Source organism: Balaenoptera physalus (assembly GCF_965194825.1).
Source record: "Balaenoptera physalus genome assembly, chromosome: X".
NCBI lineage: Eukaryota > Metazoa > Chordata > Mammalia > Artiodactyla > Balaenopteridae > Balaenoptera > Balaenoptera physalus.
Genome location: NC_138903.1, coordinates 113,568,113 through 113,581,200, shown reverse-complemented (window position 1 = coordinate 113,581,200; position 13,088 = coordinate 113,568,113). Strand labels below are relative to the sequence as shown.

General features: G+C 55.8%; 2 protein-coding genes across 18 annotated transcripts in view; one reads left to right on the top strand and one right to left on the bottom strand.

Moving 5' to 3' along the window:
* ELF4 (E74 like ETS transcription factor 4) overlaps positions 1–7,098 on the top strand; it is a 47,841-nt gene extending 40,743 nt beyond the window's left edge. For 5 of the 7 annotated variants that reach the window (XM_082445333.1, XM_082445335.1, XM_082445331.1 and 2 more), the window contains 5 exons: positions 215–298; positions 375–567; positions 1,255–1,632; positions 2,493–3,051; positions 3,669–7,098. In XM_082445333.1, coding sequence (XP_082301459.1) covers positions 215–298; positions 375–567; positions 1,255–1,632; positions 2,493–3,051; positions 3,669–4,163 — 1,709 coding nt within the window. In that variant the 3' untranslated portion in view covers positions 4,164–7,098. Of the gene's footprint in view, positions 1–214; positions 299–374; positions 568–1,254; positions 1,633–2,492 lie in introns of all 7 variants that reach the window. The other 2 variants (XM_082445337.1, XM_082445336.1) reach the window with 2 other exon arrangements.
* A 5,080-nt stretch (positions 7,099–12,178) lies between these two features.
* BCORL1 (BCL6 corepressor like 1) overlaps positions 12,179–13,088 on the bottom strand; it is a 61,058-nt gene continuing 60,148 nt past the window's right edge. For all 11 annotated transcript variants that reach the window (XM_082446104.1, XM_082446103.1, XM_082446110.1 and 8 more), the window contains one exon: positions 12,179–12,919. In XM_082446104.1, coding sequence (XP_082302230.1) covers positions 12,637–12,919 — 283 coding nt within the window. In that variant the 3' untranslated portion in view covers positions 12,179–12,636. The remainder of the gene's footprint in view (positions 12,920–13,088) is intronic.

Here is a 13,088-nt window from a genome sequence, read left to right as displayed (position 1 = left end):
GGGCCTGAAAACGAGGGCGGGCCATTGGGCAGGTGCGGGCACCTGAAGGCTATGCCTGTGGAGAGTGACCCTGGGCCTCCCAACCTGCCTCTTCCTTGTCTGCCTCACCACCCCTAACTCGGCGAGCGCTTGGGCCCTCCGTCTCAGGAGCCTGCCCTTCAGCGCTCACGCTGGCTGGGCTCAGCCTCATCCTGCTCCCACCATCCCCCCACAGTCCGGAAGACCAAGGGCAACCGCAGTACCTCACCCGTCACTGACCCCAGCATCCCCATTCGGAAGAAATCGAAGGATGGCAAAGGTACGGCGGGGAGGCAGGTGAGGCGGGTAGGGAGCCGGGGGGCCTGGGCGCCCCCTCACCGCCCGCCGCTCTGCAGGCAGCACCATCTACCTGTGGGAGTTCCTCCTCGCACTTCTGCAAGACCGGAACACCTGCCCCAAGTACATCAAGTGGACCCAGCGAGAGAAAGGCATCTTCAAGCTGGTGGATTCCAAAGCGGTGTCCAAGCTGTGGGGGAAGCAGAAGAACAAGCCTGACATGAACTATGAGACGATGGGGCGGGCACTAAGGTAGGAGCCCCTGCCCTGAGGGGCCACCAAGCTCTTCCTTCTGTCCAAGGAGTCCTGTCGCTAAGAGGTCTCCAATTTTCCCTGAAGAGACTGGGCTCTGTCTGGGTGATGTGTAAGTGCCTCGCTCCTGTGGCCTGGGTCACCGGGACACTCTTCGGAGGAGGGAATTCCTGTGACCCTCCCGTTTGCTTGCCCCCCAGCCCATTTCCCAGGTCCCGCCTGGGAGGGACAGTCCCCTTCCTCTTGCATTTCTGTCCTAGCCTTTTTTCTTTTTAGAGCAGAAAGAGAACTTTAGGGCCCCCCATCCCCAAGAAGGGCTTCCTTCACATTCTGCAAGCTAGGGGCCCAGGAAGATGGGCCTGACTTACCCACGGTTGGTCTCTCAGGTTGGGGGACCGCTGAACCCCCATCGTCCACCCCCTCCCATCCTTCACTCACCCCCGTCCTCTGCCCCAAAGCAGGATGGAGATCAGCGTTTGCAATCCCTTCTTGTGGACCCTTTGAGTCATCAGGGGGAGAGATCAGAAATTTCATAAAAGCCTTCCAAGTCCGAGAGTTGGCCCTACCCCTTCCCTTGCCCTTGGGCTCCCGTCTGGCTCCCCGACCAGCCTCCACCTCATGCGCGCCCTGCCCGGGAGGGTGGTGTGTCCCTGGCTCACCCCCCACTTTCTGCCCCGTGTCCCACAGATATTACTACCAAAGAGGCATCCTTGCCAAAGTGGAAGGACAGAGGCTGGTGTACCAGTTTAAGGAGATGCCCAAGGACCTGGTGGTGATTGAAGACGAGGATGAGAGAAGTGAAGTCACAGCCACATCCCCTCAGGCCTCCGCTCCCTCCACCTCGTCCAGCAGCACCACCCGGCGAGCCAGCTCCAGGGTATCATCCAGAGCTGCCCCGCATGGCAGGGGCGCCACTTCCTGGGAAAAGCCAAAGGTTCAGCACGTTGGTCTACAGCCATCTGCGAGTCTGGAATCGGGACTGTCTCTAGACGAGGAGATCCCCACTACCTCCACGGTGCTTGTCTCTCCACCAGAGAGCCAGGCCAAACGCACCAAAGCTGTGAGGTAAGTGCACCCAGGTCGTTCCAAGTCTTCCCATAGTACCTCGTGATGGGGGGCGTTTTCAGCTTCTTGCAAAGCTCCGCACTCTCTCGGGTCTCCTGGGACCCTTGTGGCATCCCTGGGAAGCCAGTGGGACACTTGTTGGTTAAAAGAGGAAAAGTGACTTGCCTGAGGTCACACGCCAATGTAACGGCCGAGCCAGCTGTTGACCTGGGGGGCTTCTCTTGCCAGCTGGGGCTGTTTCTGTTACCCCAGAGTGCTCCCCAAGCAGCCACCGGGAGCCTCCACTCCTGGGCCCATCCCCCCAAGCCTCCTCCACTCCAGAAAAGAGGCAACAGAGAATGTTACATCCTGCCTTCCTCAGGCCCTCCAAGCCCACCAGGAAAGCTCTTGCTACTTCTTGTCCACACTAAGGTGCCTCCAATTTTCCATGAAAACTTTGGGCCTTGCCTGGCTTATATGTATGTACCTGTTACTACGCTGGTGTGGGCCACAGGGATGCTCTTCTGAAGAGGGATGGCAGTAGAGTGGAGCGGTGACAAACACGAGCTCTGGAGTCAGAAAGCCTTGATGTGTCCCTGTTACTGGCTGTGTGGTCTAGGGCAAGTTACATAACCTCTCTGTTCCTGTTTCCTCACACAGTAAAATCAGATTGTTAATCTTATTCAACTCATGGGCTGATCGGAAGATTGAGTGAAATCCTGCATGCCAGCCAGTTAGAATGATCCCTGACCTTTACTAAGTGCTCAACAAACGGTAGCCAAAGTGACGACAAAGAAAGAAAACGCCTTCGGCTCTGTTCCTCCTGTGCCCTCCTTCTGAGCCTCCTACCTGAACCAAATCTGTTTTCTGTTTCTCCTCAGTACGTCTTCAGTGCCCAGCAACATCCACCTAGGAGTGGCCCCTGTCGGGTCAGGCTCGGCCTTGACCCTGCAGACCATCCCGCTGACCACCGTGCTGACCAACGGGCCTCCTGCCAGTACTACTGCTTCAACCCAGCTCGTTCTCCAGAGTGTTCCGCCTGCTTCGACCTTCAAGGACACCTTCACTTTGCAGGCCTCCTTCCCCCTGAACACCAGTTTCCAAGAGAACCAGGTGGCCGCACCAGGGGCTCCGCTGATTCTCAGTAGCCTCCCCCAAATTCTGGCTGGGGGCAACTGTGCGACCAATCCAGCACCACCCTCGGTCACAGGGGCTGGCCCAGCCGGGCCCAGCTCTCAGCCCCCCGGGACTGTGATTGCGGCCTTCATCAGGACTTCCGGTGCCACAGCAGCCCCTGGGGTCAAGGAGGGGCCGCTGAGGCCCTCCTCCTATGTACAGGGCATGATGACTGGGGCCCCCATGGAGGGGCTGCTGGTTCCTGAAGAGACCCTGAGGGAGCTCCTGAGGGATCAGGCTCACCTTCAGCCACTTTCAACCCAGGTAGTTTCAAGGGGTTCCCACAATCCGAGCCTTCTGGGAAACCAGACTTTCTCTCCTCCCAGCCGCCCCACTGTTGGGCTGACCCCGGTGGCTGAACTTGAGCTCTCCTCGGGCTCAGGGTCCCTGTTTACGGCTGAGCCTAGTGTGACCACATCTGGGAGCCTGCTGACCAGATCCCCAACCCCAGCCCCCTTCTCCCCATTCAACCCTACTTCCCTCATTAAGATGGAGCCCCATGACATATAAACGGAGGGCTTGGGGGGAAGTGTGACCCACCAGGCAAAGTTGAGCAGCATTTGTATACGGACTTCCTCTAAGAGAGACTGACTTAAGTAGTGCACCTGCCCTTATATTTCAGTGGGGTGTCAGTACACCACACCTCCGTGCCCCACCCCTGCCTGGCGTCACCATGGCCAAGACAGGCCCAGTCGGAGCATCCCTGGTGTCAGACCACGGCTTTCAAGAGCACTAGGGGATATGTTCTTGTCGGGGTAATAGGCTGACTTGGTGATGGAGGGCAGACCTCCTGAGACGTTTGTAGCCAGGGCTGGGGTAGGGGCTTCGTGAGAAGAGTCTTTTCACCTGGCTGTATTTCACCATCTTCTTTCCCTCCACAGAGTATTTACTATCCCGTATGTGAATATCTCTGTACGTATTTGTGTGTACTCGTGGGTCTGTATCTCCATTTCTTTGGTGAGGACGGGGGTGTAGCTGTGAGGTCTTCAAGGGTGTGTGTCTCTCTGTGGGTCAGCCACAGAGATGGGGAATTTTTTGTTTTAAGGGAAAGCCTTCTCCGGTTCCCTTTGTACAAACCAAGATTCGGTTGTTCTGAGCCTATGGGGTACAGGTTGGAGCCCCCAAATCTGGAGAGATGTCACAGAGCTGGAGCAGGTCCAGGGGAGGAGACCTTCAATGGGCACGTGTGTTGGGGAAGACGCTTTCTTCCTGGGCTCAGCCTCTTTGCCCACCAGTCATCAGCCAGCAGGCCGGAAACGTCAGCTCCCCAGAGTGCTTTGCTGAAGCGCCCCTCCGGGGGCAGACCCAGCCACAAAGTCCCCAGGGGGAGGGGGGCTAAATTAGCTGGATATTTGCGCCAAGGGCTCGGGCTGTAACACCAGCCTTCACGGGCGCCCTGCCCTGCACCCCAGATCCTGGCTTCCCTCCTGATTAATTTTGCCCCTGCCGCTTCCCTGCTGGCAGGTGGTGCCGGGGACAGTCGGATAATCCAGTAGCAATGTGCTTTGGGCCCGCCTCCGTCCCCGCTCGTGCCTACTTGCTGCTCAGCCTACTTTCTACTCCCCTCACAGGTCGGTCCACCCAGCCACTCCCGCGACGGCTGCAGCAGACCACCTCCAGTGGGCCTCGGCCCCTGATCTCCAGCTTTCTCACCTCACCCTGATTCCTCCTCCACGAAGATGGGAGCCAGCAGCTGTGAGCTTCCCGTCCCTCCTGTCTCTCCACGTGCCTTCCTTCCGTCTTTCCTCTTTCTGAGAAGGGCTCAGCCAATTTTCTCGTGAAGTCAACCCCTCGACCTGGGGCCTCCATCCTGTCCCCTTTCTCTTCTGTGAATTCGCTTTCCTCTCTCCGCCAAGTTTCAGAGCCAGGCTAAGAGCTCTAATGTGTCAGCCTTGGAAACAGTGATATTATCTGATGAATTTGGTTAATGTGAATCAGTGCCTCAGGACCTTTGCTATGTCCTTGGCACAAAACCAGCCACGTGACCTAACTACCTCCCCTGGTTGCCCTTCTCTCCTGGTCACTGCCAAGCCCATTATCGTCCTCTTGTTCTCCCTCTTCTCCCCCCAGAAGGGAAGCATATATGGTTGTGCAGGTGTATTTCTTACACGTCTCCAGCGCTTGGCGTTAACGTGACTTTTTCTAATAAAATCAGTTTATTATGACCATTTCCTGGTGGCGGAAAGTAAAGCATCTTGAAAAGGGTCACCTTTAAAAGTAATTTTGGCACAAAGGTGCCACATGGGTTAAGAGTGGCCCTGCCCCCCTCACCCCAACCCCATAGAACTCATCATACGAAGGTCTTCTTCAGAGTTCTTGGCCCCTGTGAGCCCTCACGGCACATGACACTACTTCCCATCCCCTTCGGCACTAGCTGGGCTCATCCGAGCCCTCCGTCACCCTCTCTCTCTGTGCCCGTGCTGGCTCCACATCTACCACTTTACATGTGGGTGCCCCCAAGGGCCTCATCCATCCTCCTGGCTCCAGGAGGGCTCTTTGGGTTGGGTCTGAAATCTAGAGCTCCAGCCCTCACTCTTCTCCTCAGCTTCTGGCTCACATTTCTAGCGGTCTGCTGGATAGTTCTACCTGGATGCCTGTCAGTCCCTCAAAGAGTGCCCCTCTGTCAAAAATGGATTTTTGAAAGTCCTCCACACACACAAAACCTTTCGAAACAAAACGGCCGTCATGACTTGCCTGTTTCTGTTAATGGTGCCACCATTTTCCTGACCTTCTAAGCTTGACATTTCAGAGCCAGCTGATGGCTGCGTTCACTTGACCCTGTCCCCTCCCCATTTCCTGAACTCCAGCGCAGTTCCCCACTGTCTCTCAAATCTGGCCGTTCTTCCACAGTCCCAGCCTAGCTGAAACTCACTCAGAGCTTAACCCCCTCCCCAGACATATTAGCAGCCCCCCGGGGTGATCCGACTCAGCCCGTCCAATCTGCCAGGGCACCACCTCTGTTATTCCTCTGCCAGGATGCCTCCAGGTCGGGGTGACACTCAAAATACTTCACCTCCAATCTGTTCTGAGCAGCTGGGCATTAACCCTTTATTTTCTGAATCGTGAGGCAGTCCAGGGGTCCTGGAGGAGGTGTGGGGGAGCACTTGAGGGCTCAGGGCAGCCGTTCCAGAAGTATTTTGCGCTTAGCATCAGCTCTGTCTTCAGACAGGTTCCCAAGTCTTTGACCTTCTGACAAGGCCCTTCACCATCAGGGCCTGACTTCCCCAATCGGCTCAACATTGCTCCCCTGACCTGTGTACTGCTCCAGTCAAAGGGATGGATTGGCTGGACTTTGAATGTGCCTCTGTTGGAGTTTCCCACCTCTGTGCTTTTGCTTTACTTGCTTCTGCTCAACCGGAATGGTCTTCCCACCCCGCTAGTACCAGTTAAGTTGTATCCATCCTTCAAGTCTTGGTTCATGGAAGCTGCCTCCCCAGACCAGCCTATCCTTAAGTGAGTTCATTTAAACTTGTTGCAGTTGCCACTCTTTTGGCAACTGATTGTGAGCAGCCTGTGACATCTCCTCTATAATAATCACAAACTGTTACTCAAATCTTCAGTGACCTGAACCTATTTAGTCTCCCCAATTAGTGTGTTACCTTCTGAGGGGCAGGGGACTGTATCACCCAAAGAGCAGGGCACACTACGAAGCAACTAGTGAGCATCAGCGGACGGTTACTGATTGAGCTGGTGAGAGATGGGGGACCAAAGTTTGAGGTAGGTGACCTCCGACCTCCCCTCTGCACAGGCACTCACCCCAGGTGCTCCACTGCCCAGGGCCTGCCCTCCCTGGCTCAGTGCCCTCATGGTACCCCCACCCCACCCCCCAGCCTTAGCACCCAAGAGTTGTTACTACTTTGAACATCTCCTGCCCCTAAAGAAACTTCCCTGTCCAGTTTCTTTCCTACTCGAAGTGTTAAATTAGCTAATCTGATAAACTAACCTGTGCTGATATAGTTATGGGAGAGGGCTAGAGGAGAGCCTCAGGAGACAGGTTCATTTCAACCAGGGTCACGTGGCAACAACATCCCTGCCTTTGCAATGGTTTAATAGAGTCAAGAGACTTGCTCCTCACCCCCAGCAGCTGATGCATTACTCCCTCCTCTGAGCTCCCACAGCACTTTGTATATACCTCTTATTGTAGCACTTAGCACATGGTAGCTCCTTAGCTATGTGTTTATGTATGTTTCCCCTCCGATAGACTGTGAGCTCCTCAAGGACAGGGACTGTGTGTTAGTCACTGATGTATCCCCAGCGCCTAGCACAGTGCCTGGCACACAGTAGGTGCTCAATAAATGTTTATTGAAAGAATGAATGAGTCCTGTTTCTAATCATGGGGATTTCAGCCCTATACTAAGGCAGGCAAGAGGGGCGAGAAAAGGACAACCCACACTTGGGGGCTACCACGGCTTTTTTCCCCTCATACAGCACTGCAGGCAGCTGCCTCCCTTGCCCACGTCTGCGGCCACCCCAGGACAGCAGGGTCCACAAGGAGACCAAGGCTGCTTCCAGCAGTGCCTTGCTGCCACCGGGTGCCCCGAAGACTCTGAACTCCTGCCCTTTTCTGCTGCCCCCTTCCTGGGACAGACTCATCACTATTTCCTCATCCCTGGGTGCGACTGAGTGGTAGAAGTGTCAGGCCCTGTGGGAGGGGCGGAACAATAAGTTATTCTCACGGTCGCAGTCTTTCTGACCCCATCATGTATTTTTAAAGAGGCGGTTGCCTCCGGCTCCAAAGCCGCTGGATCCGAGGTGAGCTCATTGCCCTCCGGCCGCTCCCAGGCCTGGGAGGCCAAGGCGGTCGCAGCCTGTGAGAGCCTCCGCCTTGGCACTCCAGGCGTGCGGCCGGCGTCCAGCAGGTGGCGCTACGGAGCCGGCGCAGGCGGGCGGGTGACCCGGCGGAGCCCGGGAAGGGAGAGGCGGCCAGGGCGGGGCGCGCCGCTCTTGGCGGAGGCGGCCGCGGCCGGCATCTTCCTCTCCCTCAGTCCTGCCCCTGCGCCCCAAACTGTCCCTGGGCGGCTCCGGCCCCCACCAAGGCCTTCCATCGCTCCGTAGCTTGGAACTTTTCCCCCGGCCCCCTCCCCCTCCCCTTCCCCTTTCCAGAGGGAATTCAGCAGTCGAATGAATGCCCTCTCCCCATTGGCCGGTCGCGCCCTGGCCCCGCCCCGTCGCCCCCCACCCCCAGCCTCCGGGACTAGCAGGTGAGCACGCGGCGGGCCTGGCCTCCTGCGCCGGCCGCCTCTCTCGCACGGGCGGCGGGAGTGAGACCGGGCCGCCGCCCCCAGCCGCGGGGCGCCCGGCCTGGCCACCTCCCCACCGCGGCCTGCCTTTAGCTACACTTGCACGCACCGCCGCTTTCAACCTTGAAATCGGAGAGTGATCGAGGCACCCGCGACAGCCGTCTGCGCGTGGAGGGCCCCGACCGCCCGCGGCGTGAGCCCGGGCTCCTGGGAGGCGTTCGAGTCCGTTTGCCCAACGCTGCAGCTTAGCAGCCCGCCTCGCCATGGAAACCCGTGGTTTCGGGGAACACGTGGAGCCTGGCCCGCCCCGTTGCGGGGTCCAGAAGGCTCCAGCACTTGGCCCCTCCCCCTGGGAGCTAAGCAGGCCGCCCTTGGGGCGGACCTCATCCTCCGCGAACCACACACGCACTTGTCTTAGCAGGGACGGGACACAGTAAAGCACCCAACAAGCTTCCCCGTCATAGGGTAAAATATGGAAGGGGCAGGAGCTTACCGCCCAATTCCGCCCCCCGCAACCCAGACGGATCGCGGGTCATCCTTCCTCGGAGTACGGAGACTTGAACAGGGCCTCCCTCTCAACACTGCACCCCAAAAATGAACATTCTGGTAAGACCATCATTAACTGTAAGCTCGTGACCTCAGCATGTAGGAGGAACTAACTTAAGCTAAACAGCCATGTTTACTCAGTATGATTTTCTTCCGTCGGCAGTAAATTGAGCCCCATTTGGCAGATGGAGCAATGAAGGCTCGAAAGATTAGGTTCTCTCTCACCCGAAGTCAGCCTAGATGCTAAGTGGTGGGCTGGCTCTTTCCCCTAGGCCGCACTGAAAGGATTAGATCATTTAATAAGAGGCCATCGTCCTCACCCTAGTCCGGACCAGGGATGCAGATTTACCTCCTGCTTTATGGGATTCACAGTCCGTACCTCCTGCTTTGATCTTCCCACTCTGGCAGAAGGGCAGTGAGAGGACTCCAGAAAAGGTGTGGGGAAGGGAACCCAAAAGCAAGAAAAGAAACTGCTGTTTGGTCCCGCTTTTAACTCATCCCCTTTCTCCAGAGAAATAAAGGGGTGTGCACACCCACACACCCCAAACGCCCATGGCTGTCCACGGGTCCCCAAAGGACCATCACCTATTCCTTTGGGGTCATTCGGACTTTGCCCACAGCATCTCCCTCCTGCCCTAAATGGAAATCCTTGTCGCATCCCCACGACTCTCCCTTCATCCTTTCTTCTGAATCTCAAGGAATCACCTTTTCCCCTCCCTCTGCCTGTCCTACCTCCAGCACATTTTTACCAATGTATTAAAAGAAAAACAAAAAAAATACTCTGTCATACCTGGCTTAAAGAGTTCCCATGGTTCCCCATCACCTCAGGCAAAAGTCAAAGCCATACTCCCTGGCATGGCTGGCAGGGCTCCTACACCCTCCTCCCCCACCTGTACCTTCTAGCTCCAGTGACACTGAAGTGGGTTGTAGTTTCCTGCACATACTACCCTTGTCTGTCTCCAAGCCTGTGCTCAGATGTCTCCTTAGTTCAAAGATTCTTCCCTGCCACCTCTAATTCCCATTTTCCTACTTGTCAACTAGGCATCACTTCTGAACAACCCTGTGCCCCTGCCCATGCCTCTGAGCTCCCATAGCATCCTTGGCCTAGCTGGATCCTTGCACTCGCCACATGGCCTCAGGTGTTGTTTGGGAACCCGAGGCCTCAGGATCAGAAAGCGGGTAAGTGGAGGCCACTGGGGAGGAATGCTGCTGCTCCTCCACCTGGGCAGCTCACAGATCACTCGGGGGCTGGCTGGACTCCCGTCGGCCAGACACACAGACCCCTGGCCTGTATGCTGATACGGTGCTCCAGAGACTGCAGCCACAGTGAGAGGTCCTAAGAACATAGCTTAAAAGGGCCTCATCCCAGGCCTGAAGGCATCCCGTTCCCCTCAAACAATAACGGGCTCATTCTGGAGCCAGCAGTCAGAAGGAATCATAGCTTCTACCACTGGTTTTCAGAAGTAGGGAGAAAAGTTGTAAAATCCAGGATGGGCATCTTGCCTCCATAGTAGCTGGGTCTTGGGAAAGCAGAACCACAGAAAGACTGCACTGGGTAGGGGGGCAGGGGGGACACCGGCATGACAGTGAGGGCAGTGACAAGACCATGAAGTCAGCTGCTGACACAGGTGGCCCAGGGCAGGAAAGAGAGCTGGCAGGCAGGTGATTTCCTTGAGTTAAAGAGGATCATCCCTCACAGCCACCTAAAGAGGGTCCCTCCCTCCGATCATGCTCCTCCTGTGCAGAACGAGGAACGTGTGCACACGCGCGGGGGGACCCCACCAAACCCCGCCCCCCCGCGCCCAATCAACGCAGGTGCTCAACTCTCCCCACTGGCCCACCCCCAGGATTTGCCCCTGCCTTTCCTTTCCTTTCCAGATCTTGCCCCAGTGACCCAAATGCTCACTGGCCACTCCACCTTGTCCTCATTTGCTGTGCCCATCAGGACCCAAAACCGCAAAGCAGGATCAGGGCTTTCCCCACTGACTTCATGGGGATGCCCACCTTCTGTAACGACGGAAGAGCCAATACGGGGAGGAGAGAAGACAGGAGACAGAAGCCCTGACACAGGTTTTTCAGTATGCAAGTGTTTTTGACTCCACAGCCAGTTGCTTAAAATTAAACATAAAGGGCAGCCAGAATACACACCCAAATGCAAAAAAGTAAAGGCAAACATAAAATAAACCACACAATACCATGAGCCCCAACAAAACCAAAAAATTAAAACCCCCAAAACCCCTCAATTTCATATATATATATATATATACACACATACATATATATATATATATATATATATATATTTTTTTTTTTTAGAAAGGGAGAACAACTGTTCAAAACCAACTGGGCAGTATGGTGGGGGTGGGGAGCAGTCCTACAGAAGGGGGCCTAGAACTTCCCCCTGGGAACAAAGAACAAACACAATACAAAGAAAATAACCACCAATGCTCCTTCAAGGGTCAGGAGTCTCCAGAGAACAGATTGTCCCATCCTCAAACTGGCTCTTTTTTTTTTGCCTTTTTTTTTGTCCTTTTTTTTTCCATTTTCTTCTTTTGTTGTTGTTGTTTTAGCACCTGTACAATAAAACTGTACCATCTCCAACCATAGCTGGCCATAGGGAGGCCCTCCCACCTTTGGATGGCACGTACTCTCTACAAGGATTGTTCGGAAAAATAGCAATTGGTAGAAAAATAAGAACAAGAGTGGGAAAGACAACGCCACAGAGGGAGCTGGGACAGGGAAGCAGCCCAAGCCCCTCCCTCTCTCTCCATGAACAAACCCAGCGCCGGAAGGGAAGCCTGGTAGGGCCGCACACTCAGCCCCAGGTCCCCAGGCAGGAGTGGAGGCTGGCCGGAGACCAGACTCCTGCCCTCAACCTAGGAAATAGCTAAGGCCTAGGTTCAACATCTGGCAGGCAATCCCAGAGCCCTCTGCAGATTCCAAAGGAGAACAGGGGTGGGGGGCAGAGGGAGAAGGAGGGAGGAGAGAGAGAAGAGAGAGGAAAGGGGTGCTCTGAGTCAGGCAAGGGGGAGAGATGGGGACAAGGGTGGGGAGCTGAGAGGCTCAGTATCCAGGGCGGCCGGGGGCTCAGGGGGGAAAGCTGCAGGAACAAACCCATATTGTGCACTCTGAGGAGGGCGGTGAGGACAGCAAGGAGGGGGCTACCTTATCCTTCAGACCCATTCTCAACTCTCCTCCGTAAGAGTAACTCATTAACCCCTTACTCCCATAATCCTCCCCTTCCCAGTAAACACTGATCTCGAGACAGCAGGGCTGCTGCAAAGGGCAGGAGGGTGAAACGGGGAAAAACTGGGGGAGGGGTGAGCACCAAAGACTCAGGATTCACCCCCCACCCCCCAGACCTGGGCCAGCACCAGCCACCATCATTAGTCACAAGCCAATGGCCCCCCCCACCCCTCCCCACCCCCTCCCCAGTGGTAGAAAAAAACCTGGGAGTAACTTTTTCAGAGGGAGGGAACAGCTTCAGAGCTTAATCGAGAAAGACAAAGAAAGGAGGTGAAGAAAGTCCCTCAATACAACAAGTTGTCTCAAATTGTCACAGTGATACAGACTTATCAGAAACCAATGAAACAATACAAATTAAATACTAATAAAATAAATACTATGGAAGACAAAAGAACACAGGGGAACAGAGGGGGCGCTCAGAGATTTGGGCTTTTCTCATTTCTCCTCCGGACAGGCCGTGGCCACCCAGGGCCCAGGTTTGGTCTTGGTCACACACAAGGAGGCCAGTCCAAGGGACCCTGGCGCCACCTCCCACCACCCCTGGGACCTCTTGTCCTCAGACGTGGAGTTCAACTTTCCACCCCCGTCACCAACCACGACAACAATGACGATGACAGGGAGATGAGAACTAACTGTAACCAAACAAAAAACAAAAAACAATCCAGTCACTAATGCTGGCATTGATAAGGCGGCTTCTTGTTGGTCCGTATTATTGCCTCTTTCTGCAGTCTGGTGCTCGGTGGGGGAAAGACATGGGAGGTGGGGGAAGGGTGAACTTGGGAGGAGAAAGAAGAAAAGGGAGGGGCTGTTTTCCCGGTCAACTGTTCCAAGGCTGGAACTCCACCTCAGACCCTAGGAGCCGAAGCAGCTCCGCCTCGTACCGCACCAGCTCCACAGTCTCAGAGGAGCCCGGGGCGGAGGTGGCGTCCATGCCTCCAGGCCACTCGGCGGGGGTCAGCAGCTGACTGGAGGCCACCTGCCGGTAGAACTCGGCCTTGGGCAAGGTGGCGATTTCAAAGTGCGGGAACCGAGCCTGAAAGATCCTCGAGGAAAGCTTCAGCCTCTTCAGGACGTCGGTAAAGAGAAACCAGTTGCAGGGCCTAGAAACGGCAAGAATGGGAGTTAGGGGAGGGGGCCAAGGGGACGGGGCGGCGGGGGTGGGGTGCTGGGAGCAGGTGGGAGGGCTGCCGGTCTGGCCACCCTCCACTAAGCCACAGACCCCATGGGTGTAGCGGAGGTGCATATTTTCTCCTGTCCCCCACATTGGCA